This window comes from Aulonocara sp. 'chitande type north' Nkhata Bay, unplaced genomic scaffold, assembly GCF_057382095.1.
Source record: "Aulonocara sp. 'chitande type north' Nkhata Bay isolate Kocher_YH1m ecotype deep benthic unplaced genomic scaffold, A_spYH_male_GT1.1 unmapped_scaffold_31, whole genome shotgun sequence".
NCBI classification, from domain to species: domain Eukaryota; kingdom Metazoa; phylum Chordata; class Actinopteri; order Cichliformes; family Cichlidae; genus Aulonocara; species Aulonocara sp. 'chitande type north' Nkhata Bay.
The window spans coordinates 66,319-78,311 of NW_028234363.1; the positions used below are offsets into that span (position 1 = coordinate 66,319).

An 11,993-nucleotide genomic window follows, 5' to 3' on the forward strand; every position below is an offset into this window, starting at 1 on the left:
TCACAGCGACATACTCAACACACAAGTTTCTGAACTCTGCATGAGGGTTTCTCCGACGAAGTGAGGGCCGTGAGGCACAGCTCCCCGTCCCCCGGTGACCCTGCTAGGTCCACCTTCTTAGGGAAACCCTCTGCAGAGGAGCTGACAGAGCCAGGAACTTGTGAGTTGCGTGTGTCCACTCAGGCATCATTCATGCTTGTTCTGTAGGCAGTTCCTGTCAGAAGGAGGAGGCGCAGCAGGAGCGTCGGGGGGCGGAAGACGGTGCCTCAGTGCCTCTCTCCTTCTGACATTGTTAAAGAAAACACAACAAATTTATAATTATGTAGATAATTACATGTAGATAATGTCCTCAAGTTCTGTATAACCACTTTGTCCTCTCTCTGTGTTTGTTTCTCGTTCGTTGTTGTGTGTGTTTGTGTGCATTTGTCTCTTTCAAACAGGTGCCGGTCCTCACTCCTCAATTTGTTTCATTGTGCATATGGATGAAATATAATGTAGATAAATGGGACAAAGGTTGAACTGAATGTTAACATTCATCAGATCACAGCTCAGGTTGTGTCAAACCAGCAAGTAAAAACATTTTTGAGACACTAGAGGATGTTACCCTTCAGAGGTCCTAAATGTACTAAATGTAATTGATAAATATAAGTTATTAGCCAGTAAATGACTTGGCAATGTTCATGTAATACAAATTTATGTATTATATTTTTCCTGGAGGGCAACAAGATGGCAGCTGCAGTGTAAGTCAGACTGTGAAATAAAAGATCAAAGAAGACTTAAACAGTATTTAAATATTCAGGCTTTTTCAACATTTAGACAAATTGTGTTTGAAACTCAAACTAATCTGCTGCACACTTTCTCTAACTCTGCTGTCACAAGGACAGATACAGGAAGTCGCTCAAACCACATGAAACTAATCTTTATAGTATTTGTTTTATTTTACTCCAGAAGCAAAAGATGTTTTCCAAAAATGGGACAAACTGTTGTTTAATTTTATGGTTAGTGTGGTCCTGAGAGTCGTTGAGCTTGTCTTTGTTTTTTAGGGTCACAGGTTTCAAGCTGGTATCAAGGTGTGAATCAGAAGGGTTAAATGAGCCCCGCCTGGTCTCCAACGAGCCTGCCCCATAAAAGACTTTTTCTTTTGTTTCGGCCCAAATCATGTCTGTGGATCTTTTCTTTGTTAGTAACACTAAACATGTTAAAAGCTGAATTAAGGCTACACAGGGTTTATTTCCTCGCCCGATGAGTTAAATTCGTTACTAAAAAAGTTAAAAAGCTTAAATTTTCATGTTCTATTGCTGTGACACAGGTGAGTGGGTCAAACATGAAACAGGAAGTTGACCCAGAAAAGCACAGGCTGAGGAAAATGACTTAAGTGTCTTTATTGTAAGATCATAAACTTGTTATAACTAGTTTGTTGAATAAACTGATGGAAACAGGAACATGATGAAATCAATAAAAGTGCTCATTTTTGTGTTTTTGAATGTTGGTTGTCATTTATTTTATTCACACAAATGCAGTTTGGATAAGTGCTGATGGTCCTTTGTTAATTAAAACCAAACAATCACCATTCCAAGGTTAATCAATACCACTGAAACAGATAACAGACAATAGCTGAAACTATCTTTAATCAACAGTCAACTATTAGCTTCAATTAAACTGACTCAACCAATGAGAGCATCAAATTTGGATTATATGGTTTCAGCTAGGACTAAACCAAAAGTTGTATTTTTCATTAAGTGGATGAGAAAATAAAGCCTGTAAAGTTTAAAACTTTAATTTCATTTAATCAATGTTGAACTCTGAGATTAATCCAGTCAATTTTTATTTTAATTGTTACTGAAATGTTGAATTCACCACTGATGATAATGTTTTTCATCTATATGGATCCATTTCCACAACTTTTTGATCACCACTTCAGAACAACAACTACCTGGATACACAGGATCAAGACTGAACTCTGACATTAATCCAGTGAATTTTAACAACAGTCACGCTAAAGGACCATTTAATTGATTAAATCATGGTTAGTTTGTTACAATATGTGTAACATAACTGTTGTCCAACATGCAGCAAATTTGTTGGAGAATGCGGCTTTTCACCTGTGTGAATTCTCATGTGTCTTTTGAATGTTGATGAGGAAGCAAATCTTTTCTCACAGGTGCTACAAGAATACGGCTTTTCACCTGTGTGAATTCTCATGTGTCTTTTGAATGTTGATGAGGAAGAAAATCTTTTCTCACAGGTGCTACAAGAATACGGCTTTTCACCTGTGTGAACTCTCATGTGTCTTTTGAATGTTGATGAGGAAGCAAATCTTTTCTCACAGGTGCTACAAGAATATGGCTTCTCACCTGTGTGAATTCTCATGTGTGTTTTGAATGTTGATAAGTCAGCAAAACTTTTCCCACAGATGCTACAAGAATACGGTTTCTCACCTGTGTGAATTCTCTTGTGTTTTTTCAATGTTGATAAGTCAGTAAATCTTTTCCCACAGGTGCTACAGGAATACGGCTTCTCACCTGTGTGAATTCTCATGTGTGTTTTGACCTTTGATAAGGTAGCAAATCTTTTCCCACAGGTACTACAAGGGTACGGCTTCTCACCTGTGTGAACTCTCATGTGTGTTTTGAATGTTGATGAGGTAGCAAATCTTTTCCCACAGGTGCTACAGGAATACGGCTTCTCACCTGTGTGAATTCTCGTGTGTGTTTTGACTTCTAATGAAGTAGCAAATGTTTTCCCACAGGTGCCACAAGAATACGGCTTTTCACCTGTGTGAATTCTCATGTGTCTTTTGAATGTTGATGAGGTAGCAAATCTTTTCTCACAGGTGCTACAAGAATACGGCTTTTCACCTGTGTGAATTCTCATGTGTTTTTTGAATGTTGATGAGGAAGCAAATCTTTTCTCACAGGTGCTACAAGAATACGGCTTCTCACCTGTGTGAATTCTATTGTGTCTTTTGAATGTTGATGAGGAAGCAAATCTTTTCTCACAGGTGCTACAAGAATATGGCTTCTCACCTGTGTGAACTCTCATGTGTGTTTTGAATGTTGATGAGGCAGCAAATCTTTTCCCACAGGTGCTACAGGAATACGGCTTTTCACCTGTGTGAACTCTTAGATGTGTAATCATATTGTATTCATCCTGTAAAGTTTTTCCACACACTTCACATTGTACAGACTTGTTCTTTGTGTCCGTTCTACTTTTACTCGATGACACAGGAAGGTTGTCTACTCTTTGACTGTGACGTCTCTCATTCAGCTCTGTATTTCTAGTAGTTCCTGAGACCACATGCTGACTTTTTTCATTATCTCGGGTCTCTGCTTCAGGAGAGCTGTGAGAAAGGAGCTGCTCACTGTTTGGTTCTGGTTTACTGTAGGCACTTTCCTCATAAGCGGGTGTCACCATGAAGGTATCAGCCTCCTGCTTCAGCCCAAGCTGCTCTCCCTTCTGACTGCTGCCAAGTTCCTCCTTTTCCTCTTTAATCTGTGGATTCTCTGGTTTCTCCTGGTTCAGACTGGAGTTCCTCTCCTGGTTACAGACCTGCTGGTCTGTAAGAACCTCCTCTTCCTCAAAAGCATGCTGCTGTAGGGCATCTGAATGCACAAAGGGGAAAAGATGATAGTAAAACAAACATTTGAGAAAATATTTACTGGTCTGAACCATTAGCAGGTCTCTACATAGTGAGCCTGTTGCTCACATATACCACTAAAATTAAAGTCTACAAACGGGACAAATTATTTGGGCACTGATGCAAATGTTTAGTTCTGACACTCTTATTAGCAAATTTCAAAGTTCAGCTTCTTATGTCTTTGATATATAAAATAAATAGATGTTGTTTTTTGTTAAATGAATGTGGATGTCTGAATTGGCCGCAGTTACAAGAAGGCATGCTGGGGAAGAGCTCTCTTACACAGTAGTAACCGTTTTGGCTGTGCTTGAAATGCCATGAAAACACTCTTCTTGTCTAACAAATTTAACTTTAGAAACTCTGAATTCCATATTTTCCAAAACAGAATAGAAATATTTATTCATATTACCCAGACCTGTAAACTGTTCAAATTTACCATTTCCATGCTGCAGAGGAAACATAATTCTTTAACTTAAACTGATAACAGAACAAAATGAAACTTGTGTTGTTGACTTTGTGTCTCTGTGTAGATTTGGTCTGACCAGTGAGTGGAAATTTGAAACCCAGATGTTTCACGTCTTTCATTCTGGTGAATTTTTACGTACTAATTTTCACCGTTTTGCACAGGTTAATGGTGGAAATGTGTTTAAATAAAGAACAGAAAATCAGGCTGAAGAGATTCATTCATGTTGCTTATTACTTTTTGACCTTCAATTCTCTGACAGTTCATCAGTCTGTCGGAGGGTCAACACAGAAACACAGACAACTATTCACGCTCATATTCACACCTATGAGCAATTTAAAATCACCAACTAACCTAACCCGGCTGTTCGTATGTCTCTGGATAGTGAACAAGGGGAGAACATGCAAACTCCACACAGAAAGGCTTGGCTACTTGGTAGAGTCAAACTCAGGACCTTGTTGCTGTGAGGCAACAGTGCTAACCACTGGTCCACTGAGCTGTCTGTGAGTTATATTCACTTTTATTAAATCAACATAGTTTTACATACCTATTCTGTGTAACTTTATCACAGGTTTCCAGATGGTCTCCAGCAGTCTGAGCTGCTTTTTATCAGTCCAGACAATAATGCCTTCAGCCTCCTGCTTCAGCCCAAGCTGCTCTCCCTTCTGACTGCTGCCAAGTTCCTCCTTTTCCTCTTTAATCTGCGGAGTCTCTGGGTCCTCTTGGTCCAGACTGGAGTTCCTCTCCTGGTTACAGACCTGCTGGTCTGTAAGAACCTCCTCTTCCTCAAAAGCATGCTGCTGTAGGGCATCTGAATGCACAAAGGGGAAAAGATGATAGTAAAACAAACATTTGAGAAAATATTTACTGGTCTGAACCATTAGCAGGTCTCTACATAGTGAGCCTGTTGCTCACATATACCACTAAAATTAAAGTCTACAAACGGGACAAATTATTTGGGCACTGATGCAAATGTTTAGTTCTGACACTCTTATTAGCAAATTTCAAAGTTCAGCTTCTTATGTCTTTGATATATAAAATAAATAGATGTTGTTTTTTGTTAAATGAATGTGGATGTCTGAATTGGCCGCAGTTACAAGAAGGCATGCTGGGGAAGAGCTCTCTTACACAGTAGTAACCGTTTTGGCTGTGCTTGAAATGCCATGAAAACACTCTTCTTGTCTAACAAATTTAACTTTAGAAACTCTGAATTCCATATTTTCCAAAACAGAATAGAAATATTTATTCATATTACCCAGACCTGTAAACTGTTCAAATTTACCATTTCCATGCTGCAGAGGAAACATAATTCTTTAACTTAAACTGATAACAGAACAAAATGAAACTTGTGTTGTTGACTTTGTGTCTCTGTGTAGATTTGGTCTGACCAGTGAGTGGAAATTTGAAACCCAGATGTTTCACGTCTTTCATTCTGGTGAATTTTTACGTACTAATTTTCACCGTTTTGCACAGGTTAATGGTGGAAATGTGTTTAAATAAAGAACAGAAAATCAGGCTGAAGAGATTCATTCATGTTGCTTATTACTTTTTGACCTTCAATTCTCTGACAGTTCATCAGTCTGTCGGAGGGTCAACACAGAAACACAGACAACTATTCACGCTCATATTCACACCTATGAGCAATTTAAAATCACCAACTAACCTAACCCGGCTGTTCGTATGTCTCTGGATAGTGAACAAGGGGAGAACATGCAAACTCCACACAGAAAGGCTTGGCTACTTGGTAGAGTCAAACTCAGGACCTTGTTGCTGTGAGGCAACAGTGCTAACCACTGGTCCACTGAGCTGTCTGTGAGTTATATTCACTTTTATTAAATCAACATAGTTTTACATACCTATTCTGTGTAACTTTATCACAGGTTTCCAGATGGTCTCCAGCAGTCTGAGCTGCTTTTTATCAGTCCAGACAATAATGCCTTCAGCCTCCTGCTTCAGCCCAAGCTGCTCTCCCTTCTGACTGCTGCCAAGTTCCTCCTTTTCCTCTTTAATCTGCGGAGTCTCTGGGTCCTCTTGGTCCAGACTGGAGTTCCTCTCCTGGTTACAGACCTGCTGGTCTGTAAGAACCTCCTCTTCCTCAAAAGCATGCTGCTGTAGGGCATCTGAATGCACAAAGGGGAAAAGATGATAGTAAAACAAACATTTGAGAAAATATTTACTGGTCTGAACCATTAGCAGGTCTCTACATAGTGAGCCTGTTGCTCACATATACCACTAAAATTAAAGTCTACAAACGGGACAAATTATTTGGGCACTGATGCAAATGTTTAGTTCTGACACTCTTATTAGCAAATTTCAAAGTTCAGCTTCTTATGTCTTTGATATATAAAATAAATAGATGTTGTTTTTTGTTAAATGAATGTGGATGTCTGAATTGGCCGCAGTTACAAGAAGGCATGCTGGGGAAGAGCTCTCTTACACAGTAGTAACCGTTTTGGCTGTGCTTGAAATGCCATGAAAACACTCTTCTTGTCTAACAAATTTAACTTTAGAAACTCTGAATTCCATATTTTCCAAAACAGAATAGAAATATTTATTCATATTACCCAGACCTGTAAACTGTTCAAATTTACCATTTCCATGCTGCAGAGGAAACATAATTCTTTAACTTAAACTGATAACAGAACAAAATGAAACTTGTGTTGTTGACTTTGTGTCTCTGTGTAGATTTGGTCTGACCAGTGAGTGGAAATTTGAAACCCAGATGTTTCACGTCTTTCATTCTGGTGAATTTTTACGTACTAATTTTCACCGTTTTGCACAGGTTAATGGTGGAAATGTGTTTAAATAAAGAACAGAAAATCAGGCTGAAGAGATTCATTCATGTTGCTTATTACTTTTTGACCTTCAATTCTCTGACAGTTCATCAGTCTGTCGGAGGGTCAACACAGAAACACAGACAACTATTCACGCTCATATTCACACCTATGAGCAATTTAAAATCACCAACTAACCTAACCCGGCTGTTCGTATGTCTCTGGATAGTGAACAAGGGGAGAACATGCAAACTCCACACAGAAAGGCTTGGCTACTTGGTAGAGTCAAACTCAGGACCTTGTTGCTGTGAGGCAACAGTGCTAACCACTGGTCCACTGAGCTGTCTGTGAGTTATATTCACTTTTATTAAATCAACATAGTTTTACATACCTATTCTGTGTAACTTTATCACAGGTTTCCAGATGGTCTCCAGCAGTCTGAGCTGCTTTTTATCAGTCCAGACAATAATGCCTTCAGCCTCCTGCTTCAGCCCAAGCTGCTCTCCCTTCTGACTGCTGCCAAGTTCCTCCTTTTCCTCTTTAATCTGCGGAGTCTCTGGGTCCTCTTGGTCCAGACTGGAGTTCCTCTCCTGGTTACAGACCTGCTGCTCATCCAGATCCTCCTCTTCCTTACAGTCATGTTGTTTTGGGAGGTCTTGAGGAATAAAGAAACACAAGAACAATAATCACTATTGTGTGATACAAAAACTATATATTTTTTATATTTAGTGATTGTTACGGCCCTAGCAGGGCCTCCTCCTGAAGGTGAGCTCTGGGCCAGAGTGCCATGTGAGTGGTTACAGCTAGTGAGCTGAGAGTTTGTGGTGTTTGCCGCTAGTGAGCTGTGTTATTGTGGTTTGCAGCTAGTGAGCTGCTCTTTCTTTTTGGCTTATGTTTTACTTTATTGACCAACGCCTGAGTTTTGTTTGTTTTCTTAAATGGTGATAGCGGCTCTTTTAGTTGAGCTACTTTAATAAAACTGTTTAATTTAACCCGTTTGCCTCCTTAACTCTTTTTTCCTCACCCGGACACTTTTTGTTACTTCCCCCTCACCACCTAGACCCCTCAGGGGAACATAACAGTGATATAAAAACTAATATTTTTAAAAGCATGAATCAAAAACCAAGAAATGGTGATCAGCCTATCATATGACCCATTACGAGCCCCACGCACACGCACGCTCAGGGAAATAGTTGTGCACACTCACAGCAAGGATCCTCACTGTGAGCAAAGACACAAAGTTCACCAAACTAAAATGCAATGTGACCACCATGAAAACATCAGTGTGTGTAAGGAAGAGGACTCCCTTACTGTATTTATTTATATTGTATTGTCTGTATAGCACTTTAGAGCACACCTTTCACGTTATTAAAAGCACCTTATCAAGCAATTTATGAGCATTGCACTTTAAGCATGGATTTGCACACAAGAAGTTTAAATATTTGTTGACTATTTATTGGGAATTTTAGGGTCAGTTGGTGGCCTTGTTTCAGATCCTGCACAGCTGTTCCTCGTCAAGGAATGTGGTGGTTGTCTGTCAGGAGAGAAGAATGGTGATTGAGATTGTGATTAAGGTTTACCAATAAGGAAAACTAAGGCAAATGTGTGTGTGAAATCTAGGGATAAAAGTGGTGCAAATAAGTGTTTGTAAGTTAATGATTACTCACCTTTCTTGCCTGTGTCTTCTTCAAGGTGTTTGGGCAAATGTTTCCCCTGGGGTCCAGACACCATTTAAAGGTTCCGGGAGAGACCATTGGTAAAGAGAGTGTGGTGAATCTTTTTGTGCTTGGGTTTCTGGGTTTTTATAATATTGGGTTTGGGGTAACATTAAAGTGTGAAATATTTATTAATATGTAAATGTGAAAATGTATTTATGTATTTATTTATTCTTATTGATATATTGTGTACTGTGGTGGAAGGTTGGGATTTAAGAATTGACCTGAGAGTGGAATAATGGTTAAGTCTGTGACAGCTGAACATATTTAAGGCTGCCAGTTGTCATTAGAGGGTGGATTTTTTTTTTGTGCTGTGCAGAAGCTCGACAAGTTAATTGTTGTAAGGAGAGCCATACAGCAAATAAATACTTTGTTCCACTACACTTGCCTTGGTCTGTCTCACTGTGTTTCCAGCCGCTAAGGGCTGCCCTGTTACAGTGTGTAAAATCCTTTTTTAAATGAAACTTCACTTCAACTTCAGAGAAGGCTGTTAACAACTTGTTAAATGTGTATTCCGCTGACATCTAACTATATTTTACTGCACAATCTCAGTGTTTACAGATGATCTAAAACACTAATGCCTGATGTACTCAACATTGGAATCTGTTAGAGAAAAAATTGAAATAAATAAATGAATTAAAATGTATTAAAACCTAACCTATCAGTGACCATCGACCTGCACCAGTTCAACATAGTCCATCACTGAACATTGAACTACAGCACTGATAAATTCAATTTATTTATTTATATAGCGCCAAATCACAACAACAGTCGCCTCAAGGCACTTTATATTGTACAGTGGATTCTACAATAACAAATACAGAGAAAAACCCAAAAATCATATGACCCCCTTTGAGTGAGCACTTTGGCGACAGTAGGAAGGAAAAACTCCCTTTTAACAGGAAGAAACCGCCGGCAGAACCAGGCTCAGGGAGGGGCCGGGCCATCTGCTGCGACCGATTGGGATGAGCAAAGGATACCCAGTTTAACATATTCTAGTAAAGCTAATCATACTGAAGAATCTCAGCTTCAACAGCACATTGTTAAAAACATGTCCATACCTATGATGTGTGAGTTTCTGTCAGGTTTCCGGTTGATATCCTGTCTGCGTAGACGGTTGATCTCCTCCTCATACTGGATGATGGTTTTTTGAACCTCTGAGAAGATTTCTTCATAAACAGCAGTTAGTCTCTCCTTGATGAACTCTCTCAGATACTGTACTGAACTCATTGCTGCTTCAACTGAGACTGGGCGGATCAATACAAGCATCAATAGAAGTGACACAGATGTTAATATTGGTATCAGATCCACACTAACTTGACGGGATCAATACTTTAGCTTCTGTCTCTTCTCTAGGTTCAGTCCGCTTCTTCAGCAGCAGCTATGTCTGCAAACACACTGCTCCACTACCACAGTAGTGCTGTCCTCCTCCCTTCTTCTTTGGGGGTTGATGGCGTTTGACATATCAGCTTACAGATGCATTTATCCCACCTTCTGGACTGGAGTGTGAACAGGAGAATAGCAGGGAAGACAATTATATTCTTTCATCAGTCTTATAATTCAATACTACAATTTTCCATTTACGCCTAGATTTCTGGGTTTAATGTTTTCCATAACACGTTGTATGCCTGTATTAACCCTTGTCTGGCCCTTAAAAATGCATCCTTTTACGGCCCTGGGGACCAAAAATGGTCCCGCCCCAAAAAGTGCAATAAAAAGATTATATATTCATATTTTTTTCCACTTTAAATTGGGCGAAGCCGCTGCTGCACGCCGGAAATGAGGCTTCATTTCCCGTGTTGTGCCAAAAAGTGATTGTCTGCCAAAAAGTGATTTCCAATGTTTCTGTGTATTTTTTATGTGTAATATCTTTACGTATGTTCGTAAATAGACTTCGGTGAACAGGGTTTACAAAGGGGTTATATAGAGAATTAAAACAATATCTGTTTTTCAAGTATCTTTACAACTCTCTGCTATTGTACTTACATTATAACCAATCCGGTCCTTTATCCCCACTTAAAATATTTTTACAGAAATATTGTAATATTTGCTGCCATTTCTGCTGTCCTCTTGGCCAACTTACTCTTACAAAAGGCATTTTTAATGTTAATGAGATTTTTTTTAACTGTTTAAATAAAGGTTATATAAAAGTCACTGCCAAAAACTGATTGCGGCTTCTACCTTGTTACACGAATGTTGTTTGTGGCTCAAGATGACTTTATGTCATCCATGAGGGATGCATTTGACATATGTTTCACATATTATAGCCCAACAAGTTACTTATAGCAGTTTAAATACGAGCAATCAGTTTTTGGCAAATACCGGAAATCAGTTTTTGGCAGACAATCACTTTTTGGCACAACACCCGCCTGTCTGTGCAAGCAGCCCGCTGTTTTCCAGCAGGGATCAAATGTGGAGCAAGGGCGCCACCCGGTGGACAAATAAAAAAATTACAACTCTAAGGCCTCTTCTACAAAACAAAAACGAAACCTAAGCCGTCACCCAGATGTTAACGGTAATAATTCTGCAGTGAAAAATAGCGTTTATAATGGAAGTCAATGGGCCAAAAATGGTCCCTAGGGCTCTAAGGGGATGTGTATTGTTAGCTTAGCCACTGAAGCTAATTTTAAGGAAGTCAGACTTGAATTTTGAAATGAAATTATGCCAAACTTTTTTTAGAGAATTTGGCTATATTCCATTCAACACAGTGCAAATGGCTTGTAACCGAAAAACTAAAGGGACCAAAAATGGTCCCAGGGCCTAAGAAGGTCTCCCAACGTGCTTATTTATTGGTGTTGCTGCTGAATCTGGTTCCACTCACCAAACGACGGCCATTCTGGATTTTATGATCACTTGAAATCCCTCCTCCCGTTATCTTATTTCACCTCTACATCATCTCTCCCGCCAGCTACTTCTGCTCTCCTTTCACTTCCGTCACATCACTTTCCCGCCTGCTGTCCAGTCACAGCCTAACCGGCCAACCGCGCCCCTCCCCCTCCACTCCTGCTCTGCTGTGAGTTGTTGTTGTGTGGCCAAGAGACTAAACAGACGCCTTTGTTTGTTTGTTTTTGGTTTACAAAACTTATAGAGACAGTGTAAACAGGTCCGTACAACAAACCTGCGACATTACCCACAAACTGAAAGGTTAAGAAATACACTTTATTAACCTTGTTATTGATACAGTATTTATTACAGGTGCTCCATGCATTCTCCTGCTGTATATCATTAAGCAGGGCTGCCCGTTTGTCACCTATTCTGTTCGTAATTATTTTTATGGACAGAATTTCTGGGCGTAGCCAAGTGGCGGAAGACTTTCACTTGGGTGGTCTCAAAATCTCATCTCTGCTTTTCGTAGTTGATGTGGTTCTTTGGCTTCGTCGAGTGATGGCCTTTGGCTCGCACTG

General features: G+C 39.6%; 1 protein-coding gene across 1 annotated transcript; it reads right to left on the reverse strand.

Annotated features, from left to right (window-relative positions):
• Window positions 1-1,367: 1,367 nt before the first annotated feature.
• Window positions 1,368-11,551, reverse strand: LOC147300558 (uncharacterized). Its single transcript, XM_086285126.1, has 6 exons — window positions 11,411-11,551; window positions 9,651-10,088; window positions 7,266-7,529; window positions 5,957-6,220; window positions 4,648-4,911; window positions 1,368-3,602 (listed from the first exon to the last, which is right to left on the reverse strand). Exons 2-6 carry the CDS (start codon window positions 9,856-9,858, stop codon window positions 2,017-2,019), a joined length of 2,586 nt encoding a protein of 861 aa, XP_086141252.1. The 5' UTR covers window positions 9,859-10,088; window positions 11,411-11,551; the 3' UTR covers window positions 1,368-2,016.
• Between the last annotated feature and the right edge of the window lie 442 nt (window positions 11,552-11,993).

Coding starts and splice junctions, on each gene's coding strand:
- LOC147300558 (XM_086285126.1), bottom strand. CDS start 9,858: ATGCTTGTATTGATCCGCCCAGTCTCAGTTGAAGCAGCAATGAGTTCA. Junction 6,221..7,265: donor GATAAAGTTACACAGAATAG/GTATGTAAAACT, acceptor TTGTGCATTCAG/ATGCCCTACAGCAGCATGCT. Junction 3,603..4,647: donor GATAAAGTTACACAGAATAG/GTATGTAAAACT, acceptor TTGTGCATTCAG/ATGCCCTACAGCAGCATGCT.